Genomic DNA, 24,986 nt, shown 5'->3' on the forward strand with positions numbered 1-24,986 from the left:
ACTGGTTAGAGGCGGCAGACCCGAGAGCAGAGGACGGCCCGGGACCAGGGTTCGATTCCCGGCGCGGCAGGTTTCTGGACCAGGGTCAGCGGACTCGATAATTCTCTCGCCTCGGTGCCCACTCTGATCAGCGATCACACTCGGCAACTCTGGGCATTAGCTTGCCTCATCTTCACTAACGGCCCCACCAGACCGCCGGGGATGCCTGGTCTCACCCTGGAGATACCCATTAAGGGACCATCTCTCAGGGAAGCCAGGAAGGGTTTCGCAGTGGTCGAAGCGCCTTGGGACCCTACGGGTAAGTAGTGCGCTATATAAATGCCAATACATTTACATTTACAAGGGTGGGTGATGTACACGAGCTACACATTCGAGAAGGGAGGACTAAATTAATCCTTTTTGCATACTATGAACAAATGGCGTTTCCTTGTAGGTTTCCAAGTTCATTTCCTTTCATTAAAGACCTTTTTATTATTTGTGGAGTGGGCTCTTCGGATTGAGGTGAAATAATACATCTGGGAGCATGTTGTGAGAATCATTCATTTCAGAAACAGTTTCTTCCTTAACTTCATACAAAATTCATTTATTGCTTTTCAATGTTAATGAACTGATTTGCCGGACTACTAGCAGCCTGCAAAGATCATTGTTCTAGGGTGCAATTAATTATGTAAAATATGATTCTTTTCATTTGATGTAAAAAATGTTGGGATACTTATGTAGTGTTGTAGGATTTATTAGAGAGGGGAGAGCTATTTGCTTCAAAACTTGTTAGTGTACTTGAAGAACAGACACGGGTTTCCTAATTTTAAAAGCATTGCATTTATTGTGTGCGTGTTTCATTCGGCATTAAACAGATCAGCAAACGGCATGCTAAGGGTAAATGTCAATAGGCTGAGCATCAGTCATTTCTACTTCTGAGTGTTTTTTTTTGTTTAGGGTGTTGACCTGTGTGTTTAAGTAAATTGCTAGCATTTAAATAACTTAAGGGACAATGATTTTCGTTGCTATTTTCGTTTCTAAAGTAGATTTATGAGAGTTGTTGAAACAATGGATTCTTAGAGCTTTGTGAGGTGGGAGTTCAGTCTTTTACTCAAAATGGCTGCCCTCACCTTCATGCGAGTTGATCATAGTTCTATCAGGGAAGATCGTCTATCAGGGAAGATCGTATGTGCTGTCAATAGTTTCATGGTAAATGTGGATCAAGTTAAACAAGAGGGATGGATCATGTTGCTACTGACACTGCTGTGCTCAGTCAACACAGCTTAAAGTGTGTAGGAAATTGGGATATTGTTGCTGAACACCCCCCCCCCTCCTCACACACACATACTTTGTATTGCAACTTTGACTGAAGTGTACTGGGTTGCTGCTACCCATGGTTACCAGTGTTGCTTACCTAAAAATGTTCAATTGTTTCCCCGGATTGACAAACCCTTTAGCACCCTCTATAAGTGCCTAGTAAATGGTACCGCTGGTACCCAGGGTTTGAGGTACTAAAGTGGGACCCGAAGGGCAGCAGCTCGAAGTGTGCCACTCTAAGGGACCCCTCACCAAGCACAGGCAGGACTGCTATCGCAGGCTGCATGTGTTGCTGCAGACAAAGGTGAAAACATGACGTCGCTTCACACATCCCTGTGTGCCATGTCCAGTAACACTGCATTTAATATTTGTAAGTCACCCCTACAGCAGGCCTGACAACCCTAAGGCAGGGTGATGAATATTCCATGTGAGGGCATACCTCCATGAACAGGCATGCCCCTGTGCTGGTCAGTCCTGTTACTGCCAGATCAAGCGGACAGGGAACAACAATGAGAAAAGTGTTCCCTCAATGGCCACAATTTTTCAATATAGGTATACATCCCATTCTTGATATAACCTAGGTGACCGACACACAACACACTTTTTTTATTTTCAAAAAATATATGCAGCTTTTTATTTTCTGTTAAGCATTGCTTTCAAGTTTTTATATTTTTTACATAATATTTCAATTCATAAGAGACATTTTATCACATATATTCCTTTTCATAAATAGTATCATGGTTCATACAATGAAAGAAAGTATAAGATGACAATAACTCTATACACAAAAAAAACAATTTATACAAATTCATATACCCCTGTTATCACACAATCAATCACATCATACTAACACATACATACCCTCACTACATTCAAGCCCACAACATCTGAAAAAGGAAACTGAATTCTAATTGGCAGGGAGCTCCCGCCAACTAGTAGGTCTCAAAGCTCAGTGTGAGACCCCGCACTTGGCCGACTCGCATTTCGGCGGCACAAGGCCACCTTCCTCAGGACCTCTTCCAGGCAGTCAAGCCCACATGTACAGGGGACGTTTAAAATCCATTTATTCCTACTCCTCCAGGGAGGACGATGTCGCAAACATGAACCATGGATAATGGTAAATTTAAGAATGATTACACTGTAAATACCCCAATTCAATATAAGGAGAGCTTTATCAGCGTCAAGTCATGTACAAAGGGATGAACCGACTGCATCGGTAGCTTCAGGCCCAAATTGGGCTACAGGTGTCAATGAGGTCCCCAGCCCTCCAGATCTTCTGTCCATCATGTTTTGATCCCTTGCGGAATCCTGTTACCTGCAGCCTCTGCACGTAGGCGCCCTTTGCATGCGACTGCTCCTGGTAAGAAAGCCTGACGACACCTCTGCATCTGCCGCCCCTGGGCCGTGGAGAAGAGGAACGCAGGTGTTTATGCGTTCTGAGCATCGCAAGCCTGGTTCACCCTGACTGGCTTTGAGCCAGAGCCTTCAATCCGCACACTGCCTTGCACCCTCCACGAGGCTGCCCTCATGCTGCTCGCTGGTGGTTTACTGTTGGTGCTGCCTTGGCCCTGGCCCACCACTCACCTTAACTCCTGGAGATTGCACTTGTAAGTCACTGTACTATGTCTGTTTGCGGAACTTGTTCTTCGTTTCATAGGATAACATTGCAGAACTCAGAAATTGCAGTGTGCACTTTATAAAGTGAAAAGAATTTATATTTCAAAACGCACTTTGGAAAATCCTTAATCCACTTCTCTGTGAGAAGCAGGATGTCCCAAGTGTTAGTGGAAAGCAGTAGCCAGATTTCACTGGAGTGGCGGAGGAGAGAACGACAGTTCAACATACTGGCCCTGAAGGTCACTGTATGATGGGTGACCAAGAAAGAGTAACCTGTGCAATAGCACGTTTTCTGGGGGCTTCCAAGGAAAAAGCGCAGCATCTGCATTTGAAATGAGACAGTTCAGGTCAGAGAATTTGCAGAGTACAGTGGGGGTGCATATCCCGTAACTCATCTTCAACAGCTGAGACCTAGACCAGCAGCGCCAAGAGATGGAAGAGCAACCGGCAGCAAGGCTGGCGCTAGGCGCGGGACAGGCGCGAGGCGCGCCTTCGGCCCACCAGCGGCGCGCCCGCTGCGCTTCGTTGAAGGTCATGCAATTATATACACTAGCCCGCTAACCCCTGACTCCACCCTCGTAGCCGGAAGTGGGACAAAACAGAGAGAACGCCCACACTACCCTCCACAACAATCAGGCAGCGCCCGCGGTGGACTGGGGTAGGGGGAAAGAGATGGAGAGCCAGGTAAGGCAATAGTAAATTTCAGAAGACGAGTGCCACATTCAGAAGTATTCATCAAAGGTTAAAATCGTTTTTTAAAAACACAACAATGATCAAGCAGCTAGCGCGAAACCTACCTCATGGTAACGCGCGTCCGCGTTACCATCCCTTTTCATTTCTCTCCCTGATTTTAACGTGCATTTGCTGGCTTTATCATTGCTTGTTTCGTTTGCTGCAGCTGTTCAGTGTCTGCAACAAGCATCAACAAACATTTGGCTAACGCCTTGGATAGGCAAGAGCTGTTGCCTTTCCAAGGTTGTTGTTACTGATGCAACAGGTTTCTACACGTATAGGGGGACCCCCCCCCCCCCCCGCCCAAAAAAAGTAGGGCGCTTTCCAACTCCAACCACTAGATGGCATAATATGCATAGTATGTGCATCTGGAAGAGTCTAGAGTGCAAAACTATTCTCCTAAGTAAGTAACTAGTTTCGTTTCGACCCCTTGCTTGATTTATACAAAACTCTTAAGGATCGAGTCAACAAGGATAAGTGAAAATTTAGCAAAGTTCTATGAAATCATGGTAGAGTTTTTAATTATTAAATCACACATTCGTGCCATGTGTAGTTGTAGATACACATGCTGTACACTCCTGCCATCTAGTGTTGGGCTCTTTTCGAGTCCCGGGGTGTGTTGACTCCACCTGTTGTAGGTAATGTGCATGGGCATCGGCTCCATAGTTAGTTTTTATCTGCCATCTGGTTCAGATGTGTATATGGAGCTCCGATTCAACGTCACCTAGTGTTGTCGCTGGTCCTTCGGTACTGGCCCTCATCTGTCCCCAAAAAATCCCTTTTTCATCTGTCTGTCGGTGTTAGGGTGGACCATGAAGAAATCACATCAAACTTTGTCAGCGACGGAGATCCGTGCATTTGACTCCCATCACCTTCAACAGTTGAGACTGTCCACATAATGGAAAGTACTCCTTTTTGGGTTCTACCCATCTTTTTTAGTCCTCGTACGCCAAAAGATATTCTCAAAGTACATTCAATTGCTACCATCCACTACGCAGCAGATTTCCCCCGGTCTATGTTATGAGCTCCAAAGATCTTATTGGAAGCCCTTTTTGCAGATACCCTAATAAGGGATAGGTCAATTCAGTTGATCTAACTAGCCAGCCATGCAAATGATCCTAGGGTATTTTGCTCTGCAAAACGGCATAATCAATGAACCTTGTTTTAAAGCTTATCCAACCAAGCAATGCACGGAATCCAAAAATGCTTTTTCCTCTTCCAATTTGCCCTATCTAGATTCAATGTATATTTAATTGCATAAATCCAGTCTAGATAGGTGGGTGCAGTATCTTTTAACCAGGACTTGTTAACATCTCGAGATGTCTCAAAAAAATACCAACAAATATTAGTGTTATACTAACCTGGATATTGAAATTAAACATATTTTCCATACCTTCAGATACCGCACGCCAGAAATAATACAAGACCGGACATGTTAAAAACATATGGAGATCGTCTGCTTTTTCCAGCTTGCACTTTGGACAACAGGGGGTATTACCTTTCGAAAATTTTGAGAGCTTAGCAGGGGACCAATAAACTCTGTGGAGAGAGAAAAAATGGTTGTGTTTTAAATTGGCACGAGATACTGTGGTGTGTAGTAAGTTAAAGGATACTTGCCATAGCTGCTCCGGATCTCTGTCCAGAATGTGGTCTCCCCATAAGTAAACTGGCATGGTGAAATCGCTGTCCTCTGCTTCTAGGATGGACCAATACAAGGTTGATGTCTTTATCTTCCTGCTCTTCCCTTGAAGCAGAATCTCCAAAACGTTTGTTATTCCCACCTGCGATCCCACAGCCTGACTCCAGCTCTTTATTTGAAAGTATTTAAACTTAGATAAGTTATTGTCAGTCAGGATAGAGATCTCATCACAGGATAAGAGCATCCCATCAGGCATTAGCTGGAGCCAGTATTTTATGTCAGCAGCCAACAAAGGTTTTGCGAGAATATCCTTAGTCCACTCTGGAGAGCCTGGAGAGTGCCAAATAGGAGCCATAGCTGTATAGTATGCTAATTTCAGAGATTGCCTTACTCTAACCCAAGTTAGAGCCATATCGCTCAGCATCTTCAATCGGACCTTTTTAAAAAAGCGCGGGTCCCCATACTTAAATAAGAAACCATGTAATCCCCCTTGGATTCCTGTCAACATTTCCTTGAACATTGTACCTGCTTCCGATCCATCTGGGCAATTGAAAAACATAATCCCTGCTTTGAGTAATAGAGTCCACGCATAAAGCTTCAGGTCAGGGGCGCACAAACCGCCTTTGCTTTTTTCCCTACGCAGTTTCCTCCATGAGATCCTGATACCCTTTGAGGCCCATACAAAGAAATTACATTTGGCTTGGATTTTTCTTAGCTTATCTTCCTTGAAAACTAGAGGGATATTCTGAAATAGAAATATTAATTTGGGCAGAGGCATCATTTTTATGATATTTACTCTTCCAATTAATGTGAGAGGAAAAAGAGACCACCCCTTTAAAGAATCAACAATTTCTTTGTTTACTTTCTCGAGATTTCTATCCGTTAATTGCTCAATATCCTGAGTAATTTGGACTCCTAGATATCTTATCTCTTGTTTTAGAATAGGAAGATGTGCTTCTAAATTCCACACCATGCATTCTAATTTGGACTGGTTAATCTGATAGCCAGAGAACTGACCGAACTGGGTAGCTGCACTCTAGATTAACGGGATTGCCTGTATTGGATCCGAAGTATATATCAGCATATTATCTGCATAAAGTGAAACTTTTTTCTCCCAATTTCTAAATTTAAAGGGCGCAATATTCATGCCTTGCCTGATTTTCTCCGCCAAGGGCTCAATATATAAGTTAAAAAGCAGGGGCGAAAGGGGACATCCCTGTCTTGTCCCTCTTTTAATAGTTATGGGTGCAGAAAGATTGCCATTGACCAATACTTTGGCTATGAGATGTTGGTAAAAAGAAGAGATGACTCTACAGAAATTTTTACCCAGATTACATCTCTCCAATACTCTAGTTAAATAAGCCCAGTTTACGCGATCAAACACCTTGGTGGCGTCAAGTGTAATAATGGCCATAGGCATCTTATAGAGAGATGCTAAATCAATTGCTCCCACAAGTGCTTGAGTCAGGTTCTGAATAGACCGACCTCTCACAAATCCCTTCTAATCACAGTGCAATAAATTACCAGCAACACCATTCAATCTCTCTGCTAAAATCTTGGCAAAGATCTTATAGTCAAGATTCAGCAGAGAGATTGGTCTGTATGAATCACATTGCGCCGCTGGTTTGGATGGTTTGAGAATAACGACTACAGTTGCTTCATTCCATGATGAGGGGATATTCCCTCCTTCCTCAAAGATTGAAGAGAACAGCCTACAGAGGATTGGTGCAACCACTGGCGCCAGGATTTTATATAGTTCTGCTGGCAACCCGTCGGGCCTGGTGCTTTGCCTCTCTTGCCAGAGTCAATTGCACATACCACTTCCTTCAGACTTATGCTTCCATTTAAGCTATTAGATGCCTCATCCTCAATTCTCAGCATTGCTTATTGCTCTAGCCATGCTTGAATTGAGCTATCCTGCGGAGATAAGTCTTCATTATACACCTGCTCAAAATGATTAAAGAAAGTTTCATCTGTCAGAAGCATTATCTGAGATCTCACCCGTTGTGTCAGTCAATACTCCTTTAATCCTTTTCCTAGATTGCTTTTTTTTTGTTTTCCAGGCTAGACGCTTCCCGCTAGCTTCCCCATATTCAAAGTGAGCAAGAGAACTGGCCTGCCAACGTTTCCTAAGTCTAGCATCGAGCACCTCTTCTAGTTGGGATTTACATATTGATATCGCTCGCAGGATACTCGGTTCAGAGTGGTGGTTTTGAGCTAAGAGATCAGCTTCTAGCTTAGCAGTTTTTGCTTCTATTTCGAATACTTTAGCCCTAAACCTTTTTTGCCTCTTGGATTGAATGGCAAGAATCACCCCCCTCAAATAGACCTTATAAGCACCCCAAACGATTTCAATTTGGGCGGTTCCTAGATTTAACTCAAACAACCTCTCTGAGTCCTCAAACAATTTTTTTACCACCTCATTCTCGAGCAGAATACTTCGATCCAAAGTCCACCTCTTAATACTTTGCTGGCCCGAGAGCTTTAAGGCTAGAATTATATATGGATCTATCCTTATATGTTTTATCCATTTGGGGATCGAGGACCAAATTAAAGTCTCTCGCTAAAATTAGAGGATCTTTGAAATCTAAAAGTTCTTCTATCATTTCTCTAAGCGGAGGGGATCATCCAAATTTGGTCCGTAATACCCCACAACTGTGAATTTATGAGAATGATATTTAATCCTTGCTATGGCCCATCTACTCTTCTTGTCAACTCTGGACTCATCTACTGCTAAAACTGGATTTGTTTTAACCAAAATAGCAACGCCTCTTGTAGTTAGTTGCTGAGAGGTACATACCACATCTTGAATCCATTTTTTTCGTGTTGCAAACCTCCCTCAGCTCTTTCTCTGTGAGGTGGGTCTCTTGGAGTATAAAAATCTGCTTGGGCGCGTCTTTCAGGTATTGAAATATCATTTCCCTTCTATGAGTTACCCTCAGACCATTTAGATTCCAAGTTAAGACCTTCAGGTATATATCATGGGCTAGCCTAAGCTGTGACATTGCTTCCTTGATGGATGGATGGGGTATAGGATTGAATAAGCAAACTTGGCGAATCAGACATTTTGTAAACAAATTTTACCCACATGCTCAGCTTCCCTCCTCCCACTATCCCACCCCTCCCACTGCCCCTCCCTAGTGCTCCCCTGGAGAACCCCCCTTCTTCTTCTTGGCCCTACTCTGGCCTTGAGGCTCCCCCTCCTGACATTGGACGGACGGCATATTTACATATTTACATTACGAGATATAAACATCATTACATTTTGTTCCCTTTTATAACCTTTTTTTTCCTGCACATTCTATGTGGCATGTACATCCCAGACCAAAAGAAAAGAAGGAGAGAAACAATTGAGAAAAAATATAAAGATACATGCAGGGGCATAAATGAAAATGTGGACAAAAGCAAAAAAGAGAATTAACCCACCTCTGCCTTTTGAGCAGATTCTGATATCAGTTGCAAGTATGCTTCTGCTTCCTATACTCTTTTGAATACCCTCATTTTGTTTTTAAACATAACCTTTAAAGATGCAGGGAGTTGCAGTTGTGATTGCGCCCAGTTGTTTCAAAGGGTCTAATAGTTTCCCTAGCTCCCACTGTCTGGATGCCGAATTGAAGAAACATCTGACCTGATTTGAAAGGTAATCACCTCTGCTGAAAGGGAGCTACTCTTTAAAGCCCTATTGAGGATCTCGTCCTTCAAAGTATATGTTAAGAAATGTATTAGAATCTTTCTTGGTCTGGTCTTATTTGGATTCAATCTGTACGGGTCTCTGTGGACTCTCTGTATGTCTCTGATAAGGTCTTGCTCTGAGACCTCAACTGCTGTAGCTTGTTTAATAAGTTTAGCTGCAAACTCAGTAATATTGTCTCCTTCTGCCCCTTCTGGCACTTTCAGTAAACAAAGATTATTTCTTCTCTGAGCGTTTTCAATGAATTCCAGTCTTTCCTGATATCCCTGCTCTCACTGTCTTAAGTCATCAATTTTCTTTGTGTGTTGAGTAGCTAAGTTTTTCAGGTCTGTGACTCTGGATTCTAAAACCGTAGTTCTGACAGCTAATGCATCAAACTTTTCCTCTAATTTTTCACAATAGGATTTAATTTCTTGTTGGTTCTTCTTTGAGACCTTCATTCCATTCCTCATCTCATGACTTAAAGACTGTAACATTAGCAAGACCGATTGATCATTAGGGGCCTCATCGTCGTCCTCATCTAGTGTCTCCGTTCCCAAACTCCCCTCCATTACAGAGGTGCTCCCCTGGGTCTTACCCTCCATGTTATTCAACTGGGAATCTTTAGCTTCCTTTAATAATAAGTCTTTGTTGCTAGATGATGCTAATCCACTTTGCGGGCTAGGTAAGTTATCACTCAATCCTGAGCTCTGCATATCTGCGATATCAGCTTGATCCTCCAGTGGCTGGTATCTATTCGGACTCAAAAAGCCTTCTGGGAAGTTAGAATCCGTGAAAGTGGGACCGCCAGATAAGGGTTTTAGCTCAAGAGTGGGAGGAATCACCTTAAAATATTGTTTGAGTGAAGGAGCGGGCTTAGTTTTGTATATAGCTCCTTGAAGGGGTGAATTTTTGAGACCAGACTTCCTCTTCTTCGATCTTGACTTAGCTTTAGCGGAGAGGGGGGGTTTAGTTATGGAAAGCGGTACTTTATTTTTTTGTAGCGTAATATCTTTTTTCGCGGATATTAAGATATTAGGAGTTGCCGCCTCTTGTTTTTTACTCCTAAGAGTATACCTAGAGACTTGTGGTCTTTGTAAGTCACTCCTAGATTGAGGCAGAGTGTCTTCAACTAATAATCCAGAAAGTGGAGTGCAATCAACATCTTTTTGAGTGCCTGCCCTAATGGAATCTGGGGAAGGAAGTCCGTAAGTGTACGTCAGCCCCTACCTCTGCCTGCATGGGAAATCCTTGAGGCTACGCTGCGCCCCCTTCTCACCTCCCACGCAGCTCTAGCCCACTGTGCTACCCCCCTTCGGTCCTGCTATCTTGCAACCCCCTCACCTCCTCCTCCTTCTCCATAGTTGTCGTTCTAGCTGGATCCTCGTGGTTAATGGCGGCATCCGCCCCGGTGCTTCTAACTGTTCCTGCCAGGTCTTCTCCCCCTGAGAACTCGAAGATGTTGAAATTCCGGCCAGGCGCTAGTCAGGCAACTGCGCCGTACAGAGGGCTGCACTGCTCCGAGCTCACAGGGGTCAGAGGAACTCCACGGAGCACTGAGGTCACGCTGATAAAGAGACCAGATTACTTGCGCTGGTTTTTTACAGATCTCCGTAAGCTTGCATTCCGATCGCCACATCAACCCGACTTGCACGAGCTTATTTCGTTGAGAAAACACAAGTGCATAGCCTGAAAAACACCGAAAAACGCCGTCCGATATCGCGGAGCCTCCCGACTAGCTAAAACGGTGTTGAACCTAATAACCAAATTGGCATCTCTGGCCACCTGTCAGAACCTAGTAAATGGTACCCTAGGTACCTAGGGCATGGTGACCAGAGAAGACACAATAAGTGCTGCAGCCCTTAGGGGCCCTGTACCCTGACACCCACACACTGCCTTTGCAGGCTGAGTGTCTAAGTAGAGACCAAAACAAAGAGTTTACATGGCATACATCCCTGTGTGCTATGCCCACAAGACCCACTGCCCTGGCATACTTCAGTCGCCCCTCTAGCTGGGTGCCCTATGCCAGTGGTGTGGGCACAGGTGCATGAGCCCTGTGCCCCTACATTACCCAGGGCCATTCCTGGGCACTGTAAGTGTAGTGCTGCCATCAAGAGTATTTGGTGCTGGGAGGTCAACATTACGAACTCCACAGCACCATGATGGCCCCACTGAAGACTGAGAAGTTTGGTATCAAACTTCTCAGCATATTAAACCTGCACTGATGCCAGTGTGAGATTTAATGTAAAATGCACCAGAGGGCATCTTAGAGATGCCCCCTGAAACCTAACCTACAACCCACGTCTGGACTGAGAGGCTGCCTAGGCTGCCCCACAGCAGACATGTTGCTGGACTCCTGGTTGGAGAGCCCCGCTCTGGGCCTGCAACAATGTACATCCTGGGCGAGGTGCTAGGATTCCTCCCCCAGGATGGGCAGGGGGAAGCTTCCAAGGCCTGCCGCCTCTGTGAACTTCTCCAAACCATTTGCTGTACCCAGCAACTGGCCCCCACCGAATCTGACCCCCACTCTGGCGGGAAGACTGGCGGGAAACCCTAAGTCAGGAAGGGGGGTGTGCGCCAGCCTGTGCCAACCCCACCCCTCAGGTGGGAGAGGCGAGGTGAAGCACGACCCCGGGCTTAGGACATCTTGAAGATGGGATGCCCTGCCCAATCAGTTAGGCTCCTGCCCCCCTTCCACAGGAGAGGAGCAGACAAGGGGGTGTATCCACCCCAGGACAGGGACCTATTGGTCCCTGCCCTTGCCCTACCTGTAACGCCCCTAAATTCAGTATTTAGGGGCTCCCTGAAGCTTCCTTCCTCAGATCCCGATAAGAAAAGAAGAAAGAAGATCAAGAAGAAGATGACCCACCGTGCAGCTGCTAACAGGACGACGCCCACTGACTTGGCCCCAGCCCTACCGGCCTGTCAATCCTGGAAACTGCTCCTGCTTAATCCCGGAGACTCCTGAGGACAGCATCCTTGGGACCCCCCAGAGGACCTGCCCGCCTTGACCCTCTTGAAGACTGGGACTCCCATAAGCAGAGGCCCTGCTTCACCAACCATACCCCTGGTGCCAGCCAAGAAGCACCAGACCAACCCACTCTGCACCCGCCGAGCCCTGCCCCTGCCCGAGTGATCCAAGACACCACGAGGATGTCCCCCCGGCGACTGGGACCCAAAGTCCAGTGCCCAAAGACCCTCCTCGACGAACCAGATGACGCCTGCAGCCTCAGAACCAGGGACCCCCCCCAACCACGACCAGCCGAGGATAAGATTTCCCGACGCCCAAAGGCACCCGGCGCCCTACAGCCCCCTGTGCCTTCCTTTGGGGTACCTACCTCTTCTTCAAGATCCCAACTTACCTCTCAAAGTGGTGGTCGCACCTGAAGAATCACCGTCCCCGAGTCTACAGCCTTTGTTCCCTTTTTACCTTTCCCATTGAATAACATTGAGCGCCTGACGCCTCAAAAGCACCCTGCACCCAGCTGCCTGAGTGCCCCTGGCCGTACACCCTCTGTCTTATCCTACTTCCCCATTTGCCCTGAGCAAGTAAACAGGAGCCAAGTTCCCAAAGCTGCGTGGCGTGCTAGCCAGCAGCCACCAACCGAAGGCCCCCTGCCTCTCAATGGATAGCATTGGCCTAACTACCTCTGCACCCGGCTGTCCCTGTGCAGCTGAGGGTGTACCAACTGTACCTACCTGACCCTGGGGGACCCCTGAGTCTATGCCCAAAACCTTAACTTCACTGGTCTAGTACTCACCTGGAAACCGATAACTCACTTTCCTGCCATAGGATAACATTGGCTGGTTTGACTCGAAAAATCTTGTAAGTGTGAAGTTTTGAAACTCTAAAATATTCCTTAAAATAAGTCTGATACTGAACTCCAAAGTACCCACCTGTGATCAGGAGAGAAGTCAGTACTGTACCTTGTAGCCCAGTACTGAACTGCAAAAGTAATCCTAATCGGGTTTACTAGTAACATGAATTTTCTCCATAGGAATCCATTGTCTGCTTTTCTATGAAATTTCTTTTAAGTGTCTACTTTTGAAAACTTGAAATATTCCTTAAAAATCGTACCTACTACTGAAACGTAATTGCTTACCTGTCGTAAGTCAAGATCACAATGCTGGACCTAGGAGCCCAGTACTGGATTACAAAAGTAACGAGAACGTACTTAACCTGTAACCTGAATTTTCTCCCATTGGATAACCGTGCTAGATTTTCACTAAAAAATATCAAAGTGTGAAATACCTTTATACTCCTTAAAAAGTATTGAAATAACCAAAACGTTTTTAATAAACTGTTTTCAGCTTACACCCCAAGACTGAATCTAGGATCCAGTCCTGAAATTACAAAAGTAATCTACAAAGTAATTAACTGCATTTTTGTAGAAAAACCCATTGATCTCAATGTTAGATTATGTTTAGAAGTGTGTTGCCTACTGCAACCCCTGTACCTATTGTGTTTACAAAGTTATTACCATTCTGCAAAGTACTTACCTGAGAGCACTCAGAATTGAGAAATGTATATTTTGATACCTGTTGGTTCTAAAAATAAAACAACTATATCTTTTGATGTAAAAACTATTGGCCTGGAGTTCAGTCCTCGAGTGTGTGAAACCATTTGCTGACTGAGTGTGCACAACACGTGCTTTACGCTGTCCTCTGGTACTGCCTTTCTGCTCGACCAAGCTACCACTTTTGAGAGTAAGGTCAGCCTGACTTTAACCTCTGTTCTACCTCTGGGGTTTTTGGTCTCTATACACACTGTGCCTTACTTTGGTCCAGTATATATAGAGCCACTTTCTCACAGGCTTCACTTTAAATATAGCCGTATCTCACTTTCAGTCTCTCTACCCCCCCCCCCCCCCCCCCCCCCCAAGTTCAACCTTTCTCTGGGCTACTCTAGACTCGGGTGCCGGAAGGCTTACCCAAGTCTTGCCAGGGTCAACGTTTTCCAAAATATGCTGCCTCTCTTTCAGCCGTATTGTCAAGTAAGTCAGAACAGTAATGCGTTTGTCAGCCATGATGGCATCCTGCATTGCTATAGTTCCTCACGGAAGGCTGCGCATGCAGCCCTTGCAGCAGTGATTAGCGACATAGTGATCTCAGGAGAAGGGTCGGGAAGATCTAGTGTTGATTTAGAGCAGTACACATTGCTCTCTGCTGTGGTGGAAAGTCAACAACCTGTTGCAGGGACAGTCCTTTTTAGACCTAGTTCTGCAGGAGACCATGACCACAGATGCCCCTCTCTTCAGATATTGAGAGCATCTGCCTGTGCAGCAGGGCCTCCATATCAACCATCTGGAATTGCTGACTATTCAGCCTGTTCTTCAGGCATTCTTTCCACTCATTCACAGCAAGATCTTTTTAGTCTGCACGGAAAACACCATGGCCTTGCTTTACCTACAAAGTTAGGGGGGCACCCACTCACCCCAGCTCTAGCCCTGAGCATCTGGACGTGGGCGATACATCCCAAGGTATAGTTTTATTATGCAGTACTTCACTTTCAGATCAAAATCTCCTCCTGAACCGATCCTCGATGTAAAGCAGGAAGGGCTCAATTCGAGGCAGTAAATTCAGCATGGAACAAAAAAGATAATTCTTCATCCAGCAAAGCCTCCTTCTTCTAAAATACAATTAACTTTTACAGATGCTCTAGATATTCCCATACAGCCTCCAAAGAAAAAGAAAGATGCTGCCTCAAGCCCTGTACACATTCCAATTCCACCTCCACCTAATCCTCCAACACCACCTGCAGCATTAACTCCACCAACTCACGCACCACAACTATCTGAGGCAGGTGACATGTCCCCTCACTCACCCATCAAAGACAAGGAGGATGACATTTCACAACACATACATCCTGGAGACGCGGGGGATAACTATGATATTGTATCATTGGTGAAAACAGATCCCGATCTCTATCCTACACGGCCATCACCACCTGATAATGCTTCTGCATATCAAGACGTAATAGCAAGAGCAGCAGCTTTTCATCAGATACCTTTATTTAAGGACACGGTAGAGGGAGATTTTCTTCTTGAAACCCTCCTTAATGCTCAAAGGGAGGCACAATATTTACCACTACTTAAGGGAATGGTACACTATGTGGAGGCTATTTTTAAGGACCCTGTCAAAGCTAGGATAATAACACCACACATTAGCAAAAAATATAAAACTGCACCCTCTGACACTATATACATCAGAGATCAAGTAACCCTTTTCTCCCTAGTGGTTCCTAATGCACATAAGAGGGCAAACTCCCAAACAGGAGATTCACCTCCCCCAGAAAAATAGTGTAAATTGATTGATTCCTCTGGAAAACGTGTAGCAGAACAATCTGCTAATCATTGATGCATAGCCAACAGCCAGGCTCTATTAGCTTGCTATGACAGGGCTCACTCAGATGAAATGGAGGGCTCCTCCGAAATCTCCCAGAGGAAAAGGGGGCAGGAAATTGTTAATGAAGGGAATCTCATCACAAACAATTCATTAAAAAGTGCGCTAGGTTCAGCAGACATGCTTTGCTACGGGTCTCAGGTTTTAAACCTGATGTGCAGCAGGCAAACCTAAATCTCCCATTTGATAAGTAACTTCTTTATTGACCTCGGTGGACTGAACCCTTGTAAAAATGAAGAAAGTGGGGGCTTTACAAACTACTACTTATCATGAGTCATTTTGTAGAACCCAATTACAAACAAGGTGCAAGCTCTACCTCGACAGACAACACAGGGTTAACCAATAAAAATCAAGGGCAATCCTCTACTGCTAAAACCTTTTACAGGGGCACATACAGAAGAAACAATTTCAACGGAAGGGGTCACGGAAATAATACCTGTTACTCAAACATTAAATAATGACTTCTTCACTAATCCGTCGACCATTTAACACCTGTTGGGGGACGTCTTCAAAACTTTCTCTCCCAATGGAATTCAATTACATGAGCGTAATGGGTGTTGGATATTATCCAGCATGGTTACTGTCTGGAACTCAGTACAACTCCTCCAAATATTCCACCTCGCAAACACAAATTATCAATACAACACCAAAATCCCCTACAGCGGTAAATATCAGCTCTATTACTAAAGGGTGCAAAAGAACCAGTCCAAAAACAGTATCTAGGAACAGGGGTGTATTTATTTTACTTCATTATTGCCAAAAAAGATGGAGTACTCCGAACGTTTCATGACCTCAGACCACTAAATCAGTATCCTGTCGGAACACTTCCACATAGTCACTCTTTAAGAACTCATCCCATTATTACGAAAGAGACTTCATGGCTGCCTTAGACTTTGAGGATGCCTACTTCCATATACCCATCCATTCCGCTCTCAGAAAATATCTGCTGTTTACATTCCAAGATAACCATTATCAATTCAAGGTTCTTCCCTTCGGAGTTACCACCGTACCACGAGTATACACAACATTTCTAGCAGTAGTAGCAGCACATCTACACAGACAAAACCTCCATGTCTTTCTGGACGATTGGCAGATAAAAGCAAACAGTCTCAAACTTTGCAAACAGCATACACAACAAACGCTAACTTTATTGCATCAATTGGAATTCACCATCAACCTACAAAACTCACATCTACAACCAGATACAATACAGCCATATCTAGGAGCCATGCTCAAGGCACAGTTGGTGTTGCCATACCCTAATACAGACAGGATAAACAACATTGTGAGGTTAATTCAACAGTTTCAAACTGCGACTCAAATCGCAGTCAATATAATTATGCAACTTTTAGGCATGATAGCATCTTGTATTTCAAGAGTTCCACATGCCAGATTGCACTTGAGCCCTCTCTGAGAATGTCTTTCACGTCAGTGGACACAGTCACAGGGTCAACTACAAGATCTAGTGTTAGTAAACAGCTGCACACATCACTCTCTGCTGTGGTGCAATCCACAAAATCTATCAAAAGGGTGGCAGTTTCAAGACCCAGTTCCCCAAATAATTCTATCAGCGGATGCCTCTCTCATGGGTTGGGGAGCTAATTTTCAAAGCCTGACTCTTCATGGGGTATGGGACTCCAAACACAAGGGTTGTCTTAATTCAAATAGACAATATAATAACTATGTATTATATACAAAAATGGGGGGGGGGGTGCACTCTTTCCAGTTACCACGCTTTGCAAAGAAAATATGGAGCTTAGCAATACATTGCAGCATTCATCTCCTGGTAGCAAATGTACCAGGGACAAGCAATCAAGTTGCAGACCTTCTCATCAGGACGCAGCAACAGGTCCACGAGTGGAAACTCCACCCCAGAGTCCTCTTACCATACTTTCAAAAATGGAGGTTTCCACAAATCGATCTGTTCGCAACCCCAGGTAATGCAAAATGCCCAAACTTCTCATCCAGGTTCCCACACCCTCAATGCAAGGGCAATGCTCTATGGATGAACAGGTCAGGGATATTTGCCTACGCTTTTCCTCCTCTCCCACTACTTCCATTAGCGGTAAGAAAGCTCAGACAAACATCCTTTACAATATGACTCATAGCACCAACATGGACTTGCCAACCGTGGTTTTCAACACTATTGGAACTCTCCCTAGTCCCATAGGAGATGCTTGATCTCAACCCGGAACTTTTCATACAGAACAAAGATACCCTAAGACACACCAATCCCAAGGAAATGAACCTTGCGTTATGGCTCCTGAGATCTTAGAATTTAGGTACTTAAACTTACCACAGCAAAGTATAAATATTCTTAAATAAACTCGCACAACCTACCACAAGACAATGTTATTCTGCTAAATGGAAAAGATTTGTTATATACTGCCAGCAGCAAAACGTCAACCCCCTAAATGCGCATGTACAAATAATTATTACTTATTTACTGCATTTGCAAACCACAGGGTTAGCCTATACTTCCATACGCTCACACCTGGCAGCAATTGCAGCCTATTTGCAAAATAAACAACACTTATCTTTGTTTAAAATACCTGCTTTTAAAGCTTCTATCGAGGGGCTTAAAAGAATCAATCCTTCAAAGCTTCCACCTGCACCAGCATGGAACTTAAATGTTGTACTAACTAACAAGACTTTTGGGACCTCCATTTGAGATACTGCATTCTTGTGAATTGCAATTCTTGTCTTGGAAAGTTGCCTTTTTAATCGCTATTACTTCACTTAGCAGAGTCAGTGAGAATCGGGCACTAACCTAAGAAGAACAATTCTTCCAGTTTCATAGCGATAAAGTAGCGCTCAGAACAAACCCAAAATTCCTTTCAAATTTTCATATTAATCAATCTATAGAATTATCGGTCTTCTTTCTGCAACCTGATTCAGTTGCAGAGAGGGCTTTACATACTTTAGATGTTATATCGACAGGACTAAAACTTTCAGAAACATTAAGCCATTATATATTGCTTTTTCACCTCCCCACAGTGGAAATGCTATTCCTAAACCAGGAATTTCTAGATGGATAGTTGATTGCATCCAAACTTGTTAGGCAAAGCTAAAAGACTTCTTACCTGTTCCCCCTAATACTCATTCTACCTGTACAATAGGGGCTTGTATTTATGTATATATATATATGTATGTATTCCACCAAAACTGTTGTGTACTTGTTTTCTCCACAGAACGACAGACCACAGCACCACAACTGCTTTCAAAGGAATTTATTCAATAGACAATCCCTCTACGCGTTTCAGAAACCTCTGTTTCCTTGTTCATGAGTAAGAGTTACTTGTTACAGTGTAGCTTAAATAAACATCATGTGACCAGTGGGCTAAATACTAATCAGTCTCTCACATCACCAAATCATTAGGGGAAAACAGTTCTCAACTGATGTCACCAAATCACACTGATATTTTCTTTCATATCCCCGTGCATCCTGGCTATATTGACCGTTTTAACAATGTTCATGCTTTCAATCTTGCTAGCTGACAACCTGTAAAGATACACAATAAAATATAGTCACAAAGTATCTCGGATGGTGGGAGGAGCAGTTTGTCACCGCGGTCCCTTTGTATAATAAATGTGTGATAAAGTGGGCAAGATACATAGACGACATTTTTGTGGTCTGGAACGGGAGTATTGAACAAGCTAACCAATTTGTGAGTTGCATTAATGATAACATGTTAAACCTGAAGTTTAGCAGTTGAGAAGTGTTTTCCCCTAATGGTTTGGTGATGTGAAAGACTGATAAGTATTTAGCCCACTGGGGCTTGACCTTGGGGAAATGTGTACATGAACAGGGCGCATTGGCGCAAAATATGCTGAGCCATTCTTATTTTATTTATAATATTTTTTTGGTCTCATTTAAAGTTAGTCAATGTTGTTTGGGAATATGCATGCGTAATACACAATAGAGCATTACTTGTCGAATAGGAATTTTCGCTTTGCACACTGGCTCTATATTTAACATGCAGGCATAAGGATATTATCGCCTAGAGGCGCATGTGGTGGAGCCCTACTGGGCAGATACACAACAGACGAAAATGTAGTAAGCTGTGAGGTTTTCTAAAGGAGGACAATAAAGTTTTGAAATACAAACCTGATCGGCAAATGCACTGTGAAAGTTAGAATTTTGATTTGCCCTTCATCTTCCAAACATTGATACACTATCAATTGTATGAACACTTGGAAAGCACAGTAATTGAATTCCTATATGACCTCTGAATATCGTTTTACCGACACACTCTTGCACTAGCTGACAAAGGTCTTTTTTCACTGTTTATGATTTGTCACTGGTCACATGATGTTTATTTAAGCTACACTGTAACAAGTAACTCTTACTCGTGAACAAGGAAACAGAGGTTTCTGAAACGCGTAGAGGGATTGCCTATCGGATAAATTTCCTTTGAAAGCAGTTGTGGTGCCGTGGTCTGTCGTTCTGTGGAGAAAACAAGTACAGACAGTTTTGGTGGAATATTGGGCGTCGCTGACCTGCCACGGCCCGCCGTTGGACGCGGCTTGAGTTGAAGCAAACTTTTTGGTAGGATATATGTATGTATCCGGTATTTGCCTCTGCACACAATCCCTCTCTACATCGACTGCTCCCGGTAACGAAAACCCGACGCATAAAGACACCTCTGCACCCGTCGTCCCAGGGCCAGAGAGGACCAAAGGTGTCCCTATGTCCCTGAGCATCATAAGGCCTGATCCCCCCCCCCCTGTTGGTTAGGCCTGACTGGCCTCCCAGAACGAGCCGAAGCCTCTTTACGTTAAGAACAATCCTCCTAGAGTAACATTGGGCACAGACTCTGTTTTTCACCTCTTCACCTGCCCGCCCTAGCGCTGCTGGTGTTGTTCTGTTGGGTGTACCTTAGACCTTCCCCACTATTCATCTTTAATCCTGGAGATTGGTCCAATACGTTTCTGTACTGTACCTGAATGCCACATTGACTTTTACCCCCATGGGATAACATTGCAATTTCACAAAATTGCACTGTGTACTTCTTGACCTGAAAATGTTTCTATTTAAAAAAGTACTTACCTGAACGAATTGCTTCTGGTGCCTAAACATATTGAAAGATGTGTTATTTTTATAATTGGTGTGGATCTCCTTATTGTGTTGTCTCATTTATTGACCAGTGTGTGTATTTTCAGATGTCTTGCACTCCTGTAACATAAGCCTAAGACTGCTGGGCCACACTACCCCTAGAAGAACTCCTGCTTGAGCAAGCCCCTGTCCACTTTTAAGGGAACCGCTGGACTGTTTACATGATCTATCTCATTTTGATATATCATATAAACAGACAGCTTCCTTCACCAGAGGCTGCGTGTTGGCTTGCCAAATGTAGTCAAACTTGTTATACTAAAGCTAAATTGTCCGTACCAGTCTCTCCCACACCCCATTCCACTAGCAAGAAAGGTGCTTCTATGGCTTTCTTAGGAAATATACCTCTAGCTGACATCTGTAAAGTAGTTGCTTGGTTCACTCCTTAGACTTTTATTAAACATTACTGTGTTGATGTCCTAGCTAGACAACAAGCTAGAGTTGGCCAGGCTGTCTTACGCACACTGTTTCAGTCTTTTGCAACATCCTCAGGCTAAACCACTGCTTTTATGGAGGACTACTTTACAGTCTAGGCACAGTATGGGTATCTACAGATACACATGCCATAAACTGAAAATGTTACTCTGTAAGCATCTGTTTGTGGCATGTAGTGTTGTAGATTCACAGTCGTCCACCCTCTTCCCTGGCCACCTGGGGTTCTTTGCAGATATTCTTACCTTAATTCTTTGTTTCACATGGTCGTCTTTTCTGTACCTATATGCTCCATCTACAGCTTCATCCTCCACTTGGGAAAACAATCTAACTGTGGAGCTGATGCCCATGCGCATTACCTGCAAAACAAGTTGCTCACATCCAGGCCCAAAACTGGATCGCTGAAATATGGACAGCATGTGAATCTACAGCACTACATGCCAAGCGCAGATGCTTACAAGGTAAGTAACGTTTTCCTTTTTTGGGTGTGACCAATTTCACCATAACTGAAGAGTTATTATTGCAAACTGTAATATATTGTATAATATATTGGATGAAACAGTAGCTGGACTTGGTACTTTTCTCAAATGGCTGTCTTGTGTTTTATAGAAGAAAGAAAAGGGACAATTCCAAAAAAGATACATTGGAAATGGCATTAAAACAATGTGCCTCACAAACTTCCTCAGAGCAAATTATCTGTATGGCTTGTCTGTGGATTTTGCTGTCAACTGAAAGGGAATAGAGGGTGTTGATTTGGCTGCTCATGCAAAAAAAAAAACAATCATAATTCAAGGAGTGAACATTGCATTTGGCTGTCTTTCTTATTGACTGTCTACAGAATAAGCAATGTACTACATCTTATCATTCCATCATGGAAATCACATAACATGGTGCTTTTACTAAAGGTGTGAATATGAATATTTATGTTCTTTCTGTACTCGTTATCAATATCTGTTTTGCGTGGACGGCTTGCACACAGAAGAGGTCCTTGGCCAGTTTTGTCTACTAAAATTAAATATAAATCTTTAGATGTTTTGTACAAAAGCATGTATCTTCGTATAGAAGCAGTTTCTGGCTCATAATGTAGGAAAGTAGGGTGGTCTTTCCAAGTCTGAGGTTCTGACGTCAATTAGTGGTTCCTAATGTGATGCAGACCGAACAAATTTACAAAGACATCCCACACAGCCTTCTCAGTTATTTGGATGGTGGCTCATTCTGTTCAGGTTATTGAATTATCAGTATTCAATGTAATTCATAAGACACAAAATTCACCCATTAACCCGTATCCATTCCTTTTTACAGATAATGGCAGTAAATCACCCAGAAATGCAAATATTTCAGCCCCCACTTGGATTGCGCCTAGGCCAACCAAAGTGTCGCAATGTGATATAGTCAACCCAATTATTTATGTACCTGTGATTTAGAGTAAGATTATAACACAGCATCTTTCTTGCCCTTGTTATATGGCTCCATTAAGTGTCACAGGAGCTTATGAAATGGCCAAGTAACTAATGACCAGAAATACACTATTACTTAGGGCATTTTATATATAAATGGGTCGACTGGGATTGGGAGGTTCATTTTTGGGATGGAGGAATTCAGTTGTAATCTTTGAAGCTTAGAGCAATATCCAAGTCGGAGATATCCTCCATTTCACAAAGCAGTTGCCAAAGTCATTGATCTGTGACTCTCCCCTCTAAAAAAAATCCAAATGTTTGTCAAAACCTACCTTCAGGTGGACCAAATGAGAGCCCTAGTTATTGCATACCATGATGACTGCAACATTGTATATGTCTAGTGTCATAAGAAGATCATTGATGGATTGCAAACCCCCCAAATCCAGTGACGTCTGAATTTGTGAACATCCAAACACGCCAAACCAGCCTTCAAAGCACTACATTAACTCCCATTGGAAAGGAACGTTTAAAAACGGCCTGAAAACTGATCTACTTTTATCTAAACTATTTGCAAGGCGGGTAGCAATTGATAAATATCATGCTGAGGGCTCCACCAGTAGCAGTTGGCTTCCTTTTCACATTATCCTTCTCACTCATCTGCAAAGCTCTGAGCTATCCATAAGGCGACTCCAAAATAAACAATTGGAAAATCAAATGAATAGTAATATAAATAATGAAAGAGAGCATGATGATGATTCATTTTAAAATGATTATAAATTTCATATACATTAGACTTCCACTTAGAAATCGCGGGACGTCAGTATTACACAATTTAATAATTATAGACGGCGATAAAATATTATTTAATAGTGATTATATATTATCCTGTATGATACCTTTTAAGACTAGTATGAGAAAAAGATATTGTTTTGAAACACCTTGTAAGAACTAGTAAAAATGATGGGTGAGATTCAGCTAGAGGAGCTAAGTTAAAATTAATAGAAGAAAACGTAACCATCCACACCGGTCTGACCAACAGCATTCATAAACCACTGAAATCTAATATGTATACAGACACATAATGGAATATCTGTTCTACAGAGGTGGCTTGTCCTATTCAGTGTCTGAGCATCAACTTTTATATACAATGAATTTTCATTTTTAGAAGCAATATCCAGGGGAAAATCTGGCCATACAGTAAACACTAATGAGTTTATTTGCCATGGAAAAAAAATGATAATACATTCAATGCATTTTAATTAATCTGAGCACCTTTTCAAGAGCTAGTAATGCATATTAGCTTTGGATAGGTAAATGTGTAGATTAATATAAACACTAATAACTGAAATATAGCTTGAAATAATTTTAATAACATTTTGATATAAATTTGGAGGTGTGTAAAACTCTAGTCCATTGCTTTATGCCCAATAGTTATGGACGAGTATTGAAATAGGTTTGCTGTGAGTGACCGTGAGTTGTCAGGGGCTGAATATGATAAAAGAATACACTTGCCAATTAACAGGAGATGAGCTATACCAGGGCCCTAAACATGCTTTTTGTTTTTATATGTGTATAAAGAAAAACCATTAGCATCGCTAAGCAACAAACATACAAAACAATAAATAAAAGACTTGATAGGAAGATGATAGATCAATACATATAATAACTGAATATGCTGGTTATGATTCGCTGTTTGCAATTGCTTAGGAAAGCCATCAAAACCCGCCTCTTTCAGTAATCTCCCCTTCTCCCCTATGATGCTTTCTTCTTTTTTGCCTTCAGCCTCACTCGCAGCGCCGGGACGCCCCTTGGCTGGGGCAGTCGAGCGCTATATAAATCCCAATAACATTAACATTAACATTAGTTTTGTGCAGAAAATAACTAACATTGTTTGTTATTTAAGGTTAGGATGTGTCTCTTTTCTGGTGGTTGGATTTAAGTAATTACATTATGTGAATGTGGTTAAAAAAATAATTGATTTTGGAAAAACATTTATTAATGAGTTAAAGTATCAAGTCTGTGTCTTTGTGGTAATTAATGTGTGAAGTTCTGGTTAAGAAAAATTCCTCGGCTGAACTTTATCAATGGGAAGCAAAACCATGGTGATAAAAAGTGAGACTGTCTTAATTAGTCCAGCCCTCAAATGTGTTTACCATTAGCACACTGATTCTGTGGACATTCGACGCACAGCCTCGGAGTTATTAATTTTTCCTGTTAATTCTTTAGAGCGGAAGGGAAGATTAAACACTGTCGAGTGCTGCAGGAGAGCCAGACAGTGGTCTTGGGTAACTCTGAATTTGACAGCTTGGTGGATTTGATCAGCTACTATGAGAAGCACCCCCTGTACAGAAAGATGAAGCTGCGTTACCCCATCAATGAGGAGACACTGGAGAAGATTGGTACAGCGGTGAGTTATTCGCATTGACCAAGGACGTGGCCAACTTGGATCAGACTACAAATATATTCATAAGGAAAGAGCATTGCTAGCTCAAGTATTGAACTTAGAAAACTTGACAAAGTTCTTGTATGTCAAAATTTTGAGGTAGAGGTTTTGAAGAGCGGTATTATATATAAAAAAAAAGGCAAAACAGGAAGTTGAACCTGGACCCACCTCCAGATGAGGATGCAGCACAACTACTCTAACGGCCGGATGGCCTATGGTATGGCAGACATTGCCTTGTGCCTAGC

The 24,986-nt window shown here is 43.1% G+C and overlaps 1 protein-coding gene across 2 annotated transcripts in view; it reads left to right on the plus strand.

The window, feature by feature from the left end:
- PLCG1 (phospholipase C gamma 1) overlaps positions 1 to 24,986 on the plus strand; it is a 578,648-nt gene that overhangs the window by 387,746 nt on the left and 165,916 nt on the right. For both annotated transcript variants that reach the window (XM_086932272.1, XM_086932273.1), the window contains exon 19: positions 24,525 to 24,705. In XM_086932272.1, the coding sequence (XP_086788398.1) occupies positions 24,525 to 24,705 (181 nt within the window). The remainder of the gene's footprint in view (positions 1 to 24,524; positions 24,706 to 24,986) is intronic.

The sequence above is a fragment of the Lissotriton vulgaris genome, chromosome 7 (genome assembly GCF_964263255.1).
Source record: "Lissotriton vulgaris chromosome 7, aLisVul1.2, whole genome shotgun sequence".
Taxonomy (NCBI): domain Eukaryota; kingdom Metazoa; phylum Chordata; class Amphibia; order Caudata; family Salamandridae; genus Lissotriton; species Lissotriton vulgaris.